Source organism: Enhydra lutris, unplaced genomic scaffold, assembly GCF_002288905.1.
Source record: "Enhydra lutris kenyoni isolate GAN:26980312 unplaced genomic scaffold, ASM228890v2 scaffoldscaffold58, whole genome shotgun sequence".
NCBI classification, from domain to species: Eukaryota; Metazoa; Chordata; class Mammalia; order Carnivora; family Mustelidae; genus Enhydra; species Enhydra lutris.
The window spans coordinates 8,235,498-8,255,660 of NW_019154142.1; the positions used below are offsets into that span (position 1 = coordinate 8,235,498).

At 37.9% G+C, this 20,163-nt stretch overlaps 1 protein-coding gene across 2 annotated transcripts in view; it reads left to right on the plus strand.

Annotated features, from left to right (window-relative positions):
- The window catches only part of LOC111158280 (decaprenyl diphosphate synthase subunit 2), a 272,132-nt gene that overhangs the window by 174,747 nt on the left and 77,222 nt on the right, over window positions 1–20,163 (plus strand). For both annotated transcript variants that reach the window (XM_022520211.1, XM_022520212.1), the window contains exon 4: window positions 17,690–17,764. In XM_022520211.1, the coding sequence (XP_022375919.1) occupies window positions 17,690–17,764 (75 nt within the window). The remainder of the gene's footprint in view (window positions 1–17,689; window positions 17,765–20,163) is intronic.

Consider the following 20,163-nt stretch of genomic DNA (forward strand, 5'->3'; position numbering starts at 1 on the left):
GAACCCAATGTGGGGCTCGATCCCAGGACCCGGGGATCATGACCTGAGCCGAAGGCAGAGGCTTAACCCACTGAGGCACCCAGGTACCCCGGTATATTGTTTTTTAAATGTGATAATTGTGTGTTGAATTGAAGCCTTTCTTCTATGCAACCATTCTGTTCATTAAAAAAAAAAAAAAAAAAAATAGGATCTTTTTGTTCCTTGTTCTTCAAAATTTGAAGAAAATTTTGAAGGCTCGATGAAGGTCCATTTCAAAAGATACTTCACTGGATCAGTTCTTGTGAAACACCTTGAGTACCGTGTCCAGGGGTCTATAATTGGTCTCTACAAATCTAGGCTCCTAGTACCTCTCTTTTAATCATACTAGATGGTTTCCAAACCATGTGAACAGTAGTTTAAACTGAGGAGATTATAAGGGGTAACTCAAGTTCTTGAAAGTCAAGAATTCTCTTGATAAAGCAAACTTCTGTACTCAGAACAAATTCCTTTCATTTAAATACTTGACAGCTTATTTTTTTAAGGAAAATAGTTATACCTCAGAAGAAGACTAATTTTATTAAATGAGTTCCCAGAAGCTTAAGTTGATTAAGGATAATACTAATCAATAAACATTTTTTAGGCAGAGGAGGAGATAGTGATAAATATTTCTTTGGGGCAGTATTAAATTTTTTCAAGTTCTATACATGTGGTTAATGCCTTAGTAAAGTTAGATTTCTATTTAATGATGTTTTAATTTTCTCTTACAAGAAAGAAACATTGTTGATAGATGAATGGGTAAAGAAGTTGTGGTATATATACCGTGTGCTATATATTTTATATGGGTGTGTGGGTGTGACTATTACACTGCTGTAAAAGGAGTGAAATCTTACCATTTGGGACAACATGGATGGACCTAGACGGTATTATACCAAGTGAAATAAGTCAGACTCAGAAAGACAGATGTCATATAATCTCATTTATATGTGGAATCTAAAAAGCAAAACAAATGAACAACAGAACAGAAACACTCATAGGGGGCGCCTGGGTGGCTCAGTGGATTAAGCCGCTACCTTTGGCTCAGGTCATGATCTCAGGGTCCTGGGATCAAGTCCCGCGTCGGGCTCTCTGCTCAGCGGGGAGCCTGCTTCCCTCTCTCTCTCTGCCTGCCTCTCTGTCTACTTGTGATCTCTCTCTGTCAAATAAATAAATAAAATCTTTAAAAAAAAAAAAAAAAGAAACACTCATAGGTACAAGAAACAAAGGGGTGGGGTTTGTGCGGACAAAATAGGTAAAGGGAATTAAGAGGTAAAAACTTACAGTTATAAAATCAGTAAGTCATGGGGATGTAATATACAGCCTAAGGAACATAATAATATTGTAATAACTTTGTATGGTGAAGGATAGTAACTAGACTTATTGTAGAGCTCATTCTGCACTGTATCAAAATACCGCATCACTGGGGCACCTGGGTAGCACGGTCAGTTAAGTGTCAGACTCTTGGTTTCAGCTTAGGTCACGATCTCAGGGTTGTGAGATTGAGCCCCATGTCCAACTCTGCATTTAGCATGGAGTCTGCTGAAAGATTCCCTCTGTCCTCCCTATGCCTGCCACTCCCTCTGCTTGTGCGCTCTCTCTCTCTCTCTCTCTCTCTCTCTCTGGCAAATAAATCTTAAAAAAAAACAAAAAAGATTCTCTCTCTCCCTCTCTCTCTGCCCCTTCCCCATTCTCTCTCTTTCTATTTCTAAAATAAATCTTTTTTTAAAAAATTGCATTACTGTAATGCACACTTAAAACTAATAGGCTATTGTATGTCAATTGTACTTTTCTTTAAAAAAGAAAAGAAAAATTTGTCAGCAATAGCAGTGAAAAGAGAGGGGCACCTGGGTGGCTCAGTCTGTGTGGTGTGTCGACCTTTAGCTCTGGTCATGATCCCAGGGTCCTGGGATCCAGCCCTGCATCAGGCTCCCTGCTCAGCAGGGAGCCTACTTCTCCCTCTCTCTCTGCTGCTCCCCTATAGTTTGTGCTCTCTCACTCTTGCTCTCTCTCAAATAAATAAATAAATAAAATCTTTAAAAAAAAAAAAAAAGGCAATGAAAAGAGAGATCACAGCAGTGAGGGAGCAGACAGAACTTAATACAGAATTTCTTTGTATAGTATATCAGTCTTTTCACAGTGACAGCTTTTTTTGAGGGTCTATATTTAACTTGGTAATTAAAGTTAGCGTATTTGTAGCAACTTTAATTTTTTATGACTTATTCATTCTACCAATTTTCCATTTTCTTGTGCTACTGGGTTTTTTTGTTTTTAGATTATTTATTTATTTATTTAGTTGACAGAGATCACAAGTAGGCAGAGAGGCAGTCAGAGAGGGAGAGGGGGAATGCTACTGGATTCTTGTCTGAATTTCTGCATTATGTGTTTATCTCTGTACTTCTCCTGGGGCAGACAGTAAGAACAAGCATTCTGCAGTCATAAGAAATTCAGAGCTGTTTTATAATTGCCAAGGGTAAAATTAGCAAAGTCAATTATTCTCCCTTTGGCTTTTCCCTGAAGATATTAGGGGTCTTCAAGGTAATTGCCTAAGGTAACACTTAGATTTTTAAATATCTCTAAGTATAGAAATTGGTATATTAATCCTCTGGTAATTGTCTTCTTATTATAGCTGTTGTCACATAAGTGTGAATTAACAAAATTTTGAATTCAAGAGTGAGTTTAAAAATTAGTATTTTGAGTTTTCGTTCATTTTCAATTATGGAAGCCAAGGACAGCTTTTTGTTCTGGTACTTCACTATCCACAAACCCTAGGCTTTGAGACCTCAGAATGCCTCTTTTTAAGCCATAAATTCCCTGACTCCATTGGAATAAGTTGCTCTCTGTTGTGTTCATGTAGACTTATCACTGAATCCTGGAATGATGGGGTCATACCAGAGTCTAGAATTTTAGTGTCTGAGCATCAAGCTACCAGACATGCTGAATAATTGGGGGAAAAACATGAAATGGAAAAGCACTCTAATTTAAAAATTTGGCTGACCATTAGAAGCTTTTTTTCAGGTCCCTGTTTATTTTGTAGACTGGATCTGTAGTTTAGGATTAAGCCATAGTACAAATAAGGCTGTGTGGATTACTACTTGTCATCTTTTTTTTTTTTTTTCATTTTACATCTATAGTGATAACCCTAGTATTTAAAAAATTGAACTCACCATGGTTTTTTTTTTTTTCTTTTCTATTTTTTTTAGTCATTTTCATTTAATGGACCTTTCACTATACATCAGGTGGGAGAATGTGAGTTAGCCCTGGTTTTGTTTGAGCACCCCAGAATATTATCATGATGTCATTCCTGGGGACTGTTCTATTAAGCATTAGTGATTTATATTTCTAAATAACCAGGGGCACAGATGTACTCCTTACATAACTGATGTATTTCCTTATGTTAACTTTGTTTTCCTAAAGGCATAAATATGTTGTTTACAAGGAAGATTTTTGTTTGTATAAATAATGTTCAGTTTATGCATATAAATCTCTTCCTTTTACACCATCTATATATTTTAATAAAGAGACTGCTATTGGTTACTTGATGTTTATATTATTTGTTGTATTAATTCTACTTTCAAATTCATGTTAAAAAGTGAAATGTGGAGCACCAGGGTGGCTCAGTAGGTTAAGCTCTTGATTTGGCTCAAGTCATGACTGCAGGGTTGTGATATTGAGCCCTGCATTGGGCTCCATGCTGGGTGCGGAGCTTATAAAGATGCTCTTCTCCTCCCTCTCTTTTTCCCTCTGCCCCCTCTCCCCCCAACTCATGCACATGTACTGTCTCTCTTAAAAAAAAAAAAAAAAAAAAAGTGAAACCTAGGGGTTTCAGTTGGTAGAGCATGTCACTCTTGTTCTTGTGGTCATGAGTTCAAGCCCAACATTTGGTATGGAGCCTACCTTAAAAAAAAAAGTGAAACCTAGAAACATGTTATATATCATAGGAAATTTGAGATTTTCTTTGTCATATTCATTTAAAATAGATGTTATGACCTTGTGTGAAATTATTGTTTTATTTGTTGAAATTATTGGTTAATATCTTTTAGCCTCTTTGGTCTCACACTCAAAATTAATGTTCTTTTTCTACATATAACTCACTCAAGTATTGGTTTTCAGGACTAGAGTAAATGTGTGCAGAAGGTAATTGGGTGTCATATGTTGTAACAATAAAGGCAACTATCTCCCTATCAGTTAAAGAAGCCAAAATGCTATGACAGAATTATAATTTCAGAATCCCCCAGTTTTTTCCAGTTTATCATTTATTAACATAGCTATTAAACAGACACTATATCCATTCTGAGCCACTTCCTTGATCTTTAAAGCAAAAGTGATAAATGATTGGTGTTTGAGAAGTGTACTAGAAACAAGAAGACAAATATTATGCTCTTTTAAAATTTATGATCTCATTAAAAACTTGACCTTTGCCCTTTGGGTGCCATAAAACAATGGAATGAAGTGTCTTTTTGCCATAAGAAGGTCAATTGCCGTCATGCAAAATGGACACTTCTCTGAATGTCTGCCCACCCGAAAGTTGATGACCTAGAAGGGAATTTCTTCCATCTGCCTGGCATTCAAAGAAGCCCATTTTTAAAAGTCTGTGTTCTACAAAAAAATCTATTCTCTAAAATGGGTAGAGTTGAAGCCCACACCCTGGTTGGCCATGAGAGGTAGAAATACATTGGTATGGCACTTTCATATACTTAATCACCTCAGTTTTGTCAATCCCTTTTTCTACTTTCCAGAAATAAAATTAATCAGAAGCCAGCTTTTTTTTTTCCCCTCTCCATTTTCACTGGCATAAATTGCTATTTCTCTAAAGCCAGAGGGAGAAAAAAATCTCCTTTTCAGCTCGAGTTATTCAGTACTCTTCCTTTTGCCTTTCTAATGATTTTACTCAAGGAACTTCCAGAGGTAGGAGTTAACAAAAGTACTGGGTAGATGAACAGCTGATCCCTTCCCCTCCATTGTCAGTTGCCTGACCTCACATCTCTTCACTCGTCCTTCCTTTATCCCATAGATTTGTCCTCAGTGCCTCTTTCTTTGTCTCTTATTGTTCCCAAATCAGTTAATTTCATCTCAGGCAGTCCTCAGAGCGTATACACATACTCTTCAACCCTTTTCTTCCTGTTTTTTCATTCTTTATCTTCTTACCTGTTATTTCAGAAAAATTGTTATCCATCCTTTTGCCTTTTCTGTGCTCCTTTCGAAGGAAAAACCAGCCATGAAACTTTACTGAGGAGTTGACAAACATCAGAGTGAAGCTTGGAATGGTCTTTTGTTAAGAATAAGGAAAGTTTAAAAAAAAAAAAAAGAATAAAGAAAATTATATTATTAGAAATGAAGTGGATATGAGAAAGAACCAGTGTCTCTACCCTCATTTTCTTATTAAACCAAATTTCCCTATAACTGTCAATGTTTAAAGGCCATTTAAAAAAATATTTCCTGTTTAGTTTTGTTTTCCTGTTTTGTTTAATTGCAAGTCTTATAAGATTGTGGTTTTCTATTTGATTTTCAATTTTAAGTATATGGCATTTCTAATGTTATGGGCTGCCCGAGAACCTGCCCATCATTTATAACCTCGAATGTTAGGAAAATGAGGTATGAGCTCCAAACAACTGACTTACAGATAAAATTCCAAAATGGTACATTTGTAATCTGGTGACTGGTTCTATAAGATTGATACCAAATTTGAACCCCATAAGCAAAAGAACAGGTAAGAGCATCCCAAAGGATCCATGTGACTGCTTATCATTAGTAGCCACATATAGCTTAGTTGTGTTGATATAATTTTGGTTTTAGCATTTCCATCATTTTCCTGGCTCCTCAGAATTGTAAATACTCATGGAAAAAATTCACTCTAAGCCAAAGTTGGCTTATGGGGCCTTAACCCAGGAGCAAATTTTATTTATTTAGCAATAGTGATTGGGGAAGAGCCCTTTCCTGGCAGCTAATGACCTACTGGAGGACTCATGTGCCCAAGGCAAAGCTGAAGGCCATTAGCCCAACAGGCCATTAACTGACAAATGCCTGACCCTGAGGTCATTTCTGATATTGTAAACTATGAACACATTAAAGTGGGTTTGTTGGAAAGTATGGCTGTGCCAGGAAAGTTTCTTTTTAAACATTTTGGAAAATGCATTGTTTGTTGTTATTCATGTGGCTTAATTGTCTTTGTTCACTGTGCACAGCAAGTCAGTCATCAGTAAACACCAAAACTATGCTCTGTGGCCATCTTTGATATTTAAAGGACAGTTTTCCTGATTAGAGTATCAGATTAACTATATCATTCCTAAGGAGCTTCAGCTTTCACTTCTGTGTGAAACTTATGTTTTCATGATGTGTTGAGCTGTGTAGCCCTTATCTATTTTATAGTTCTCAGAGAGGACCTATAAAGCCACATAAGTGGAAAGAACTCCAAAGTAGAAGTCTATGGACCTAGTTTCTATCATTTGTTGTTTTTTTTTTTAATTGGCCAGTTAACATTGGACAGTTCATTTTATCTCTCAGGTTTTAATTGAGAACATTCATCTTTTTCTCTAGACTGTTTATCTAATGTCTTTCTTTCTTTTTTTTTTTTTAAGTAAGCTCCATGCCTAACGTGGGACTTAAAACTTAAGACCCTGAGATCAAGGGTCACATGCTCTACTGACTGAGCCAGCCAGGAATGCACCTCTAATGTCTTAATATTCCATTTTACAAGTGAAATTAGAAACTTCATGATGTAGGATATCCATTAAAATTAGTACAAAACGTTTTAAAAAAATTTTTTTAATAATTTAAAAAATAATATTAACAACTTACATTTTTGAATGCCTACTAAGTAGTAGACACTGTAAGTGCTCTGTGTGTATTAACTAACTTAATCTCTCCTGAGGCATGGGAGAGTTAAGTAATTTCCTAGAGGAAATGGTAGAGCTGCTGTCTAATTTTAAAGACAATATGGCTCCAAAATCCTCATGCTTAACTAAAGTAGAAAACAAGCACACCAACTAAGAACAATGATACTTCTTTTTGCCAGCAATTTTGCAGTTACCAATATTGGAATTTATAATATTTTAAACAATTAATAGTTTTTAAATATTGGAATAAATATTTCAGTACAAACATCAATAGAAACTTTAAGAAACATTTTTTTTAAAGATTTTATTTATTTATTTGACAGAAAGAGAGATCACAAGTAGGCAGAGAGGCAGGCAGAGAGAGAGAGAGGAGGAAGCAGGCTCCCCGCTGAGCAGAGAGCCCGATGCGGGGCTCGATCCCAGGACTCTGGAATCATGACCTGAGCCGAAGGCAGAGGCTTTAACCCACTGAGCCACCCAGGCGCCCGTTTAAGAAACATTTTAGAGGAATAACTAGTAAGCAAAGACAACTTATTTTCTTAGTTTCCTCATCTGTATAACAAAGGCATTATCCCATCTCCTATATCTTTACTGATGACAATATTCTACAAATCTGAGTGTTGCAGGAAAGAGTCTAAGCATGTATGTATATATATATATATATATATATATATATCCAGATCCAGAAAATGTCATGAAATAGGAAGAAAAACAAAGGAATTGAGAAAAAGTTGTTTATAAACTCAGAGATGTAATAGAGAATTGAAAATATTTTATAAATGTCTAAGACCTAGAGATATATATGCACATTTCAGCCATCTAAAACAATACCCCAAATTAGTGAACTCACCTTTAAGGCCAGTTTGTCCTGGGAAACTGATATGGCTTAATTCGTTCAAGTTCAAACTTTAAAAGTCATAAGGGGATATGCAAACGTAAATTTCTGGAAATAGTGATTAAACGGACTGATGTGCAAATTTATTTTGAAATAGTTATGATTTATATAACTGACTCACATATTGGAAAAAATATTGGTAATGCAATAAAATTTTTTGTGTTTGTTGTGTTAAGCCACAAGAAGGTCAAATGCCATCATGCACAATGGACAGTTCTCTGAGTGTCTGTCCACCAGGAAGTTGATGACCGGTAGGGAATTTCTTCCATCTGCCAGTTTAAAATACCAGTTTAAAAGCCAATTATATCACCTATTTTCAGTCTTCATGTGAATTATATCAACCAAAAAAAAAAACAAAAAACCAACAATTGTATCTCTGCAGATTGGAGAATTTCTAATCCAAGGGTATCCATTGTTTGATTCAAGGGTACCATACAGCCAGTCTAAAGTTTCTACTACATGATTTTTTTGAAGGAGAAGGGAAAAAAAAGTATTAACTAATTTTCTAGAAGGCAGTACCAGTAGGGCCAGTTATTTTTAGAATTCCATTGATTCACAGATTTTGAAGAGCTGCAAAGGTATTTGGAAGAAATACAATTACAGTTTTAGACAAGATGCGTGGATTTTAATGCATATGAGTCATGCTTTTATTTCTGTGGTTGCCTTTGAAGTGCAAACCTTGGGATGTCTCTAAATTACAAACATCTGTCTTTTAATGTAGCCCAGTTTGAAGAGGAACTAATTGAACTAAAAATTGAACTATGTTATCCAAAAGACATGGGATCCCAGGAATTTGCAAGATATATGTATGAATCTTAGAAAAATCCTGAGATTTTTAACTCTGGCCAAATGTGGTTTAGTTTTTTTCATTTATGTAGTAAGATCAAAGCTAAAAGTCAATATTAGTGATGTATATAAATCAAGATGGAAATATGTCCTAACACTATATCCCATAGTACCCGAGAATGATTCTGTTTTAACCTAACTTCTGCCTCTGTTTCAGTTCCATATTTAAGTGTTTTTGAAATAAAGTGATAAATTAACACCTTTATATATATTAATTTTGTTTCAGAATTAACAATGTGTAAACTGCCTGTCAAAAATTTGGGGACCTTGGGTGCAGTTAAGATGGCTAACCAAGGTAGGATCTATGCATGACATATCAGCATAATATAAGGTAATATTTCAAAGTACCAATCACATGCTGTTTATTGGTGGGTAGTGAAATCACTTTAGCAAATCATTATCAATGCTTTTTTTTTAATGAAACACAGTAGAAAATAGAGGGATAATGAAATTTTTGTTTTATGAAAATGTTCACTCATTTTTTATACATATGCCTGCGTGCATGTACAGTGTCATAATATAAAATATAGTTCCTCTGTGGCTGCAACCTTAAAATCTCGAAAGTTCATAGTATTAGTCCATGTTCTAGCCAGCAGCATCCTTTCAGCTGAGTGAAATAATGTACCACGATTCTGGTGTGCTGAAGTTTTCACATCATGAACTTGTGTTTCTCAAAGGTGGGATTAACTGTTAAGTAAGATCACACTTGGAAAATATCACTTAACATCACTGAGAGTGGCATCAAAGGAAGAAGCAATGAAAGCAAAATGGAGGTTATCAGCCACATGGGGGAAAAGAGAGCACATCACTGAAATAGCAGACATAATTCTCTCTGAGAACTTGTCAGAACAATGTGTAATGGTGCCGCTAAGTGTGGAACATCCTGAGTACAATAAACTTCATATACAGAAATTCCTGTGTTGGAGATAATGAAAAATAAAGCAATTAGACTGTTGTCTGATGTTACAGTTACTTTCTTTTATGACTAAGCATTCAGTTCCCAGCAGCTATGTACAGTTTTTGTCTAATGCAAAATATTTAACACAACCAACTTTTTTTTTAACCCACTGGAAAGCATCTCTTTTTCCTTTATTTCTCCTGAAAAGTTTCATTTTGGTGTAAGCATTTTATTTTATTTTTATTTTTATTTTTAAAGATTTTATTTATTTATTTGTCAGAGAGAGAGAGAGAGCAAGCACAGGCAGACAGAATGGCAGCCAGAGGCAGAGGGAGAAGCAGGCTCCCTGCTGAGCAAGGAGCCCGATGTGGGACTCGATCCCAGGACGCTGGGATCATGACCTGAGCCGAAGGCAGCTGCTTAACCAACTGAGCCACCCAGGCGTCCCATGGTGTAAGCATTTTAAATTAAAAACTTTTTCAGGAACCTAGTCACTGTTTAAGTCAATAAAAGATTGTTCTTTAGTAGTGAACAGCACAGTAACCATGCACCTTCATTGAAAAAGTGAACTCAGTATTTTTGGATCACTCCATCATTGCTACTGAAAGAAATCCAGGTCACCTGGGTGGCTCAGTCAGTTCAGCCTCTGCCTTCGGCCCAGGTCATAATCTCAGGGTCCTGGAATAGAGTCCCACATCAGGCTCCCTGCTTAGTGGGGAATCTGCTTCTCCCTCTCCCCTTGGCTCTTCCCCTACTTATGTGCTCTCTCATGCTCTCTCTCTGCTTCTCAAATAAAATCTTAAAAACGAAATAAAGAGGGGCACCTGGGTGGCTCAGTGGGTTAGGCCTCTGCCTTCAGGTTGGGTCATGGTCTCAGGGTCCTAGGATCGAGCCCCGCAGTGGGTTCTCTGCTTGGTGGGGAGCCTGCTTCCCCCTCTCTCTCTGCCTGCCTCTCTGCGTACTTGTGATTTCTCTCTCTGTCAAATAAATAAAATCTAAAAAGAAAGAAATCATATTTTGGCATCATCCTTATAATTATTATGAATAAAAAATGTATACAGCGACACAGTTACGCATTTCTGGTCATGGGGCTTACTGTTGATAAAATGCAGATCCCTCTTATCTAGATAAACAAACGGAGGCCCAGAAAAGTGATATGGCTGGCCCAAGGTCATGCTGCTCATCTATGTATTAACCTTCTAAGTGGTCAGTGACAAAGTAATGTCATTTATAAGGTCATAACTAGTTTCATTCGTACAGTGCCCGGAACACAGTGAACTATCAGCAAATGTTTATGGAATGAATTAGCCAATATAGTATTAAATTTCAACACTGAATAGTCAAGCCATTTTCTTGAATTTGTGGCCAATTTCTTTTAAGTTTTATCTTTTAAGTGATTTTTAAACTTTTCTTCAGTTCACTGAATTTTCTGAGCCCTTTTTGATAAATGTTACCAGTAGTTAGAGGCGATAAACCAATGTATCAGCTGTTCTAAATTAAAAATTAAGATTATCAATTTGCTTAGTTTTTGCTGCACCTGTCCTACTGGTTGTGCCATTTCTCTCTCTGCTCTTACCCCCTTAGCCAGAAAGAACTTCCAGCTCACTAGAACAGATTGCTCTCCCTCCCACAAATAAGCACGGTCTTACACATTTGGCAGCATTGAAAAGGCCCCCTTCAAAAAGCCTGCCCAGAAGCTTCCTCCAGAACTCCTGTGAGTCAGTGATGTGTTTATTACAACAGACCTTTCATCATTGTCTTCATTAAACCTGGTCCTTGTCTCATAGGAAGGAGTGGAGCGAACCACTCTTTCATAGACTTCATCAATGGCTTTATTAAAGCTACTCATTTATATTAATCAGCATGCAGATTAGGGCTCATCTGGGTTGTTTGTGCCCAGGTGGTGGGTGAGTAGATTTACCCCTGATTTGGCCACTGCGCTCATCCCTGTGTTCTTCAGAGGTCTCATCTCCACTGAGGCTGCCAGCCTGAAAGCTCTGGCTGAGCACTGGGGACTGAGTCCACCTGGAACAAAGTCATTTGCTTAAACCCAGTTTGTAAATGATAAAGTGCTTTACAAATGTTAGATGTTATTATTGGTCTCTGTGGGAGAGCGCTGCTCCTTCACCCATTCCTCTGCCTCACCTTGGTGGCGTAAGCAAATCTTTCCATCTTTAAATGCATCTCTCAGATGCTTCATTTGCGGGAAGAGGACCTAAGGAAAGAGTGAAGCTCGCCACTCTGGTTACTATTAGCAGGCTCTTTGGCTGTTTTTCTATAAGGCATTTTTCCCGACAGTATAGTTTTTGTGGCTTAAAAATAAAATCTTGGGGCGCCTGGGTGGCTCAGTGGGTTAAAGCCTCTGCCTTCGGCTCAGGTCATGATTCCAGAGTCCTGGGATCGAGCCCCGCATCGGACTCTCTGCTTAGCAGGGAGCCTGTTTCCTCCTGTCTCTCTCTCTCTCTCTCTCTCTCTCTCTCTCTGCCCACTTGTGATCTCTGTCAAATAAATAAAATCTTTTTAAAAAAAAATCTTGACTATCCCTTGAAATATCAAAGCTCTTTGGAAAGGACATATTTACGCTAAATCTGTCTTTTGTTCCTCCCAAGATGTATATGAGGATTAATTCTTCCCCAAGGGCGTTTTACCTTTGCTACTGCTTCATGCATTGCTGTTTCTTCCTGTAGGTGGGGGAAGGAGTGCAATAAATTTGTGTGTAATTAATGCCATCAGTACTGCAGATGTGTGCACGCACATGACTGTTTCCTTTGCTAGCAGCTGTTAAGAGTAGTAAAGGCTGAGGGGCTGTGGGTTCATTTGCTTCCTAAATAGAGTGATGGATCACATGTTGTCTTGTCATTCCACACTGGAGTAAAAACTGTCATTAAAGTAACCTCTCCGGCGCAAGTTTTTGAAAGAGGATTATAAATCTGTAATAGCCTCCACAGTTTCTATATACCAAACAAGTTAAGTACATAGCAACCTTTTTTAAGTGAGTTAAAATACAACTGTACTACCTTACTACATAACCTCGGGTTATGCTGGTTTGAGCTTTCATTGTGCCACATTTGTCTAAATGTACAGCTATATTTTACTTGTAATTTGGGATAGGTGATCCTTTGGTCCTCTCCAGTGGTCTGGTTTACTAGTTAACCACCTACGACTCGGTTGAGACTGTTCTGACAAATGCTAACTGACAACACAGTACTCCTCGATCACGTTCATTGAGAGACGCGCAGCTTGTCTGCGCAGAAGGCTTACCACCACTTACTGATCTTATTTTTGCTAATCCAAGGACTATTGATTGATCGATATTTTCCAGAAATCGGCTTGTGGACCCAGCTCCGGAAGGCTATCCGAGACGAAAAGCAGAGCATGCTTCCCAACTCCCCACCCCAACCCATGGAAATAGGGTTATTGTTTTACCTAATCATAAAAGCAGTACAATAAAAGGAGGCAGAAAATGTAGTACATTATAAATTTCAGCCATGACAAGTTTAGCAATTATAAACTTAAGCAGTTCTGAAAAGTCAAAAAAGAACATTTTTTAATTAAAAATCATCCAGGAGCTTACCACTAACATTATCATTCTTATTAATGTTTTCTCGTCCTTTCAGACTTTTTTCTCAGTGTATATAAACACATAGATTGACCTCATTTTGTTTTAAAAATTCCTATTGTGCTTTTCCGTTTTATAACCAGCTTTTTTCTTTTCCTTAAGAAGATATTACAGGGGGCGCCTGGGTGGCTCAGTGGGTTGAGCCGCTGCCTTCGGCTCAGGTCGTGATCTCGGGGTCCTGGGATCGAGCCCCGCATCGGGCTCTCTGCTCAGCGGGGAGCCTGCTTCCTCCTCTCTCTCTGCCTGCCTCTCTGCCTGCTTGTGATCTCTCTCTCTGTCAAATAAATAAATAAAATCTTTAAAAATAAAAAAGATATTACAGATATCTTTGTACAGCAGTGTGAGGATGTCTTTTGGTCATTGTTCTCTTACTGCCCCTACTTCTCCCATTTCCTGTTTTTTATGTTAAGAATTTTAGTACAGCTGAGGGCATAATCACTGCAACACATTTTGCGAGGGTATATACATCGCTTTTGCTTTTCAGTTAAGAAAAATCTTTGAATTGCAGTTACCCTTGCCAACAGATAAAGAATGAATCAATTACATATTCCCCTGAGACTGATAAATTTGTCCTTTAAGTTAACCATTTAAGAAATTCATTCCATCAATTACAGCTCAATATGATAATAGTAATAATAAATGTATTCCATACAGGATGGTCCAAGAAGCCAGCTCATAACATGGACAGTCTGAAGTTACCACTTCTGGCTCACTGAAATCTAGGGTGTTACTCAGAAGATTGGGGGAGAGTATATAGAATTGCTGTATAGTGAGATTTCAACAGGACAAATGGTAGAGAAAAGCATTTTTGTATTGTACGTGCAGGTAAGCATTTCTGCCATTCTTGCACCCTCCAGAAATGCAGAAATAAAGAGACTTATCTCCTGTTTGATTACTTTTTAGACAGCTAAAGTAAACTTCATAACATTAATGGTGACAGATTCTCTTCTATGTGTCCTCCTCATTCACTCCTAGAGAGGAAGCGATGCATTCAACTAGAGCCATTAGTTTGACTCAACTTCGCACTTGAACCTGATATCATTCTGAATCCAGCAGTGTGAATTCTTCCCAAGCATTAGAGCCATTCAAGACCCAGAATTCCGCAGTGTTGACCTTTCATTAACCCACAGAGGACATTTTTTGTCAGCTGGTAGGGTGGACTACCAGTTATAATGGTTTAAAAAAGGGAATGGTTCAGAAAATAGAAATTGTTTCCATTATGCTTCTAGGTATTGAAACCAAGGGCGACTGGGTGCAAACACTTTGACAAAGAAAGTAATCAGATTTCAGATACAGAGAAAGAGAACAGTTGAAAATAATAATCTAAGCAAAGATGACTCATCAAAGTTTACAAAAAAGCAGTTTTCAAATTTACATGCCTAATTATAAATACTAAGATTTGCATTTCTAGAAGCTCAGAATCAGAATTGGAAGGGACCTTAAAGAGTTATATTTTGCAACTTACCTCATTTTATAGTTGGGAAGACCCCAAACTCAGAGAAATTAATTGGTTTGCCCCAGATCTCACCATGGAATTAGTAGTAGGCCTTGCAGTAGAATCTCGATCCTCTGGCTCCTAATGTCTGCTCTGTTTCATTATAGTCCTCTAATTTGTTGGGCTCCCAAGAGTGGCCAACATCGATGCTCTTTTAGTCTATCTTCTTTTTGTAGTAGAAAGTATTTGTGGGACGCCTGGGTGGCTCAGATGGTTAAGCGTCCGCCTTCAGCACAGGTCATGATCTCTGGGTCCTAGGCTTGAGCCACGAGTCAGTCTCCCAGCTCAATGGAGAGTCTGATTCTCCCTCTCCTTTTACCTCTCCCCCTTGCTCATGCTCACTCTCTCTCTCTCTCTCTCTCTTTCCCTCTCTCTATCGCAGTGGAATAAATAAAATCCAAGAAAGGAAGGAAGGAAGGATGAATTTGCATGTCCCCCCTGAGCCTAAGGAACAGAAGTCCTTGAATTTTATCTAGAGCACCAAGAAGTGGGGGGCTTGGCCTCTTAGACCCAGGAGATCTGGCAGTTAAGCTTCTGGGTTCTCTGGCTGCTGCCATCCTTCCTACCATTTGTGGTTGATGGAACAAATCACTCCACAAGAAGCTGAGGGAGAACATTAAGCAGGTGTTTTCTGGGGCACCTGGGTGGCTCAGTCAATAAGCCTCTGCCTTTGGCTCAGGTCATGATCCCAGGATCTTGGGATCAAGCCCTGCATTGGGCTCTCCGCTCAGCGGGGGAGCCTGCTTCTCCCGCTCCCTCTCCCTACCGCTCTGCCTACTTTGCTCTCCGTCAAATAAATAAATAAAAATCCTTAAAAAAAAAAAAAATGCAGGTTCTTTCTTACTTTTAAGTACATCAGGTACCAAAACAGGTGAATGCCTATGTTAGTTAGCCATATATTGAAAAACATTCAGATCATTAAGTGGTCTTGTTAAAGTATGTGTAGCTGGTAGTCTTGTGGTCTTTCTAGAAATATTACAGTTTTAAAGGAGAATAATAAACACATCTCTGGTATAATTTTAAAAGTAAAATCAACATTTCAGGCAATGGAAAGAGATTTACATGTGCACTGAGTAAGTCACCCATGCCTGGGAAACATTCAACTCCCCTAGGCTATTCCTGCTTTTCATAATCACTTACCTTCCAACACTTGTTAACCCAAGGAACGCCAAAGATTTTTCCTCAGTGCTCCACATTGGCTTTGGAGGTGTATTCTGCTCAAATAAGTAAGGCTTATTTGGAAGTATGGGTTGTTTATAAATGGTGAACTTGTAAGTGCAGGTCTGCCTATATTTGCTAATTACATTAAAGAGAAAAAGAGTGAGAGAATAAAATGTTCCTGTTGCTTCTGCCTGGTCTGGAATTTCAAGGAAGTAAAGGCATAGTCTAGTTATCCAGAGTCATTGTTAAAAGTTCATGCCGTCATCTTGACACTGAGCATTGGACTTTCTCTTTACAAGTCGTTCTTCACTTTACCAGTGCTGGTCTCAGAGCTCAAACTATTTCAAAACCATAACATTTCTTAGTGAGTGATTGATCTGTATTACGTGTCCAGCCATCAGGGGGATCTTGGGATGTTGCTTGTATAAACTGTAATCCAATCTGATGCTGTGCATTTAGTTACAATCTTTTCATAGACCTATTGGCGATACTCTATCCTCCTGGATTTGGGAATAGGGCTTATCTGATACCTTCAGGGGGAAAAAAATCCATTCATTTTCTTTCTTCCCCACTTAAATAACTCAACACATCTGGTAACACTGTAGAATCATTGTCCTTCTAGTTCCTCTGCAGCTCATATTGCTACAATATTTCTTAAGTATTTGGTTACCTAAAGGGCAATGTGATTAAAAAAAAAAAAAAAGACTTTGTATAGGTCTTACAAATTAACCCATCTGCAGAGCTAGGAAAAAAAAAATGCCTTTAATCAGCAGAATTTCCCTATCAGCAGCCTTGTCTCTGTTAAACAGTATGAATATAAATATAAATTTGGAGATAAATGTCCATGTGTTAAAATTTTTTTAAAAAGTCTTTCCACAAATTAATATAATTTGCCTCTAAGAAAATGTTTATTAAATCTAGGGTACCTGAGATTAAAGTATCTTGTTGTTTGGGTCTGTCTCCTTTGGGTTAATAATGTCTTAATTACAAGAATGATAAAAGCTGAAACAAAATCCTTTAATTCAATCAGAACTGAGCTAAATTTTAGGAAGCAGAGAGTGGGAATCAGATACGGGAACTGCATAATATAGGAAGCTAAATATACAAGATATTAAGACTTCGTAAGAAGCGGTTGGGGCAGCTTTGAGGAAAATCTGTTTGAAATGGCTGCATTGAACAATAGAGTAAATACCACTATTTTATTCTCCTGAATTAAGATGGTTTATGCAAACAACTAAATTGCACAGAGTTCCAAAGAGACTGTTTTCTGCTTGTTTTACATTCTGGAACAAGTTCAAAGCTTTTGATTTTGCTTGATTGTTTTTTTTTTTTTTAAATAGCCTGAGCCTTGGAAATAGTACAGGTTTGATGAATTTGATTTCACTATCGCAGTTCTGTAAAAATTTTCAGTGTTTATGGTACATTTGACCCAGGGGCCCTACACCAAATATATCCACAGTGCATTTTAAGGACAACAGAATGAACACATTTGAAAGGTTAACCATTCTTTTGCTTTTGCTTTTCTTTCTGTATTAAGTGTGAAAATTAGCATTGTAATGGCTCCCAGAATGAAGATACTGAAAAAGTATCCACCTGACAGAAATAAACATACAGAAAATAAATCGTGTTAAGATTTCATTAGGTATCTGAAATTTAAGCTTAGGTTCAAAATGGCTATTACTGGATTTTCATGTATATTAGTTCAATGCTATGCTTGTAAGATTTTTTTTCTTGAATTATGCCTGAAAAAAAAAATTGGATCACCACTCTAATATCCAGGTGGGCAGTGCCATTTGCCAGGATTTTTGTATATAACCCCATTTTTTCCATCAGGCACAAATACTGTCTTGCTACTAAGACTCCTGAGGTAGAAACAGAGGCAAAAATTGTATAATTGTTTCTTTTAATGTTTTTTATTGTCTTTTAGGTTGTGGAACTTATAGCAAGTGCTCTTATGGACTTGGTACAAGGGGTATACCATGAAAATTCTACTTCAGCAAAGGTAAGGATTTGGTATTCATTATAAAATGTTAAGCTAAAAACCCTCGTGGCAAAACTAGAATTGATGAGCGAAAATGTCATTCTTGTTTTGTGTTTAAATTGTACATGACATTTTTTTTAGATTAGTGTTTTGGCTACAAATTCATGGCCATACGCTTAGTACATAGCAGATTTAGCCAATTAAAACAACCTCTTATCCTCTGGCTGGATTCACAGTCTGTTCAATCTACAGCAGCCCAGTAGACTCCAGGATGCTACTGGCTGGCAGGTAGCACCGTCACCAGGCAGGCTGGAGAAGCAGCTTGTGCTGAGGTGCCTGGGCCCAGCCTGTCCCCCAGAGGAAGGGGCCTTCCATGTCCCTGAAGAGTGGACATGCTCTGAAGAAGACGACTTTTGGGGGGGCAAAATCCAGAATTTACTGCGTTATTAAATTCTCAGTGATAAGAAGTAGGATAGTTGTGCAGTTGAATCATTTTGATTAATTATATAGATCTAGAATTAAGGTTTTTTGACTCATTTAACAGGACATCTTATGGGTTAGCTTTTATTTCTTTAAAATGCAGTTATTTCATTTCAGTAGGATATTGAATTTGAAGCAATTGCCTCATTGACCACCACCATCATTTACCATGGTATATACTGTTACACTGGATTCCTATCTTAGTGTTTCATTATTCTAACTTCTTTAGCGTCTGTATTAGCAAGATTTCTCTCACTGCAGATTAGAGAAAATATGCACGTATGCACATCTTAGGCTTTTTGACATTTCCATTTGAAAAAAGAAAGACAGATTTTACTGGAAATGAAACATAGAGCATGAGCAACTTGGCTAAGAAATGTAGAAGTATAACCCAGGGACTCCGGATGGTTCGGAGAATGGTAAGTGAAATATGAAGAATTATACCTCGAACGTCTGCTAACATTTGGTTCAAGGAACCATAGCTCCCAGTAGGCATATCTAGCTTCACCTAAGCAGCCTAGTGCTATGTGGGGGCCTGTCAGTATGTAGGACCACAGTGGGACCCCCTTTGCTGCATTTTTCAAAAACATAGCGTACGTCACTACCATTGCTGAGGGTACATAGCAGATTGTAAAAAGGAGGATTCTCGGTCTAGTTCCCTTGTAGGAAGTTGCCTTGTACGTAGTATAATGAAGATGATGATAGCTGAGCACGTAACACCGTGGTAAGTCATTCATCTGTGTTTCTTATTTAATCTTCACAGAAAGCCAGCTAGTGGACACTACTGCTTCCCCATTTTACATATGTGAAAACTGAGGTTTAGAGAAGCTTAAATACTTGGCTCACAGTCGGACCACTTGTTAGCTGACATTTGAACTCCAGAGCTCAGGCTCTTCACCTCTCATTTTTTGCCTCTTTACCTTAATGAAACCCCATTTGTTAATGTCCCTTTGCCATACCTGAGATCTCACCATGTGTGATGACTATAGTGACCTCTTCTGGTGGTTGAGGCATTGGTCTCCCCTGGGATGGTTCCAAGATGTTGAACTTAGTTCCATGGAAGAGAGTAATAGTTTACAGTTAAGTATCTTAATTTTTTTTTAAAGATTTTATTTATTTATTTGACAGAGATCACAAGTAGGCAGAGACTCAGGCTAAGAGGGAGGAAGCAGGCTCCCCGCTGAGCAGAGAGCCCGATGTGGGATCATAACCTGAGCCAAAGGCAGAGGCTTTAACCCACTGAGCCACCCAAGCGCCCCAAGTATCTTAATTTTTAAGCAAAAGTGTTGTTACTGGTTTTAGGGTTCTTGATTTATTATTTATTCACTCTTACTCTTTGTCCACTATAATTAGCCTAATTTGTTAATAATTTTGTGAACATTCGTTAAGTACTTCTTATATGTCAGGCAGACCTCATGGCAACAATGATAAATGCTTAGATAGTACTTTATGGTGTGCTTATGCTCTCTTCCTGTCCATTCACCCATGGAAAGGATAACATGTATCGGTGTGCCCATTTTACAGAGGAAAAACCTGAAATTCAGGGCTGACAGATGGCAGGAAAGCAGTGTGTCTGGAAACTATTTGTTGATGCACGTTTCACAGTGACATGATCTGAACCCAAGTTTTTTGACTCCAAGTCCCACATAATCTGTTTCTTCCTGGGAAAGAGAAAAGAGGAAGCAACAAAAGTCTTTGAAGGACTGTTGATCATATGCTCACGGCCACTTAGCAAGCACTAATTGCTGACTTTGATTAGCTAGTTTTCCTCAAAAGAATCTGTAGCGATGCTTTGTTCATCTGCCTTCTTTCCCTGTCATCTCCTCAAACACAGTCCTTTCAAACTAGAGACCTTCTTTAAGCAATTACATTTCTGAATATAGCCAAACCCTTTAAGGAGCCTTTTTGGTTTTGTGTGTGTGTGTGTGTGTGTGTGTGTG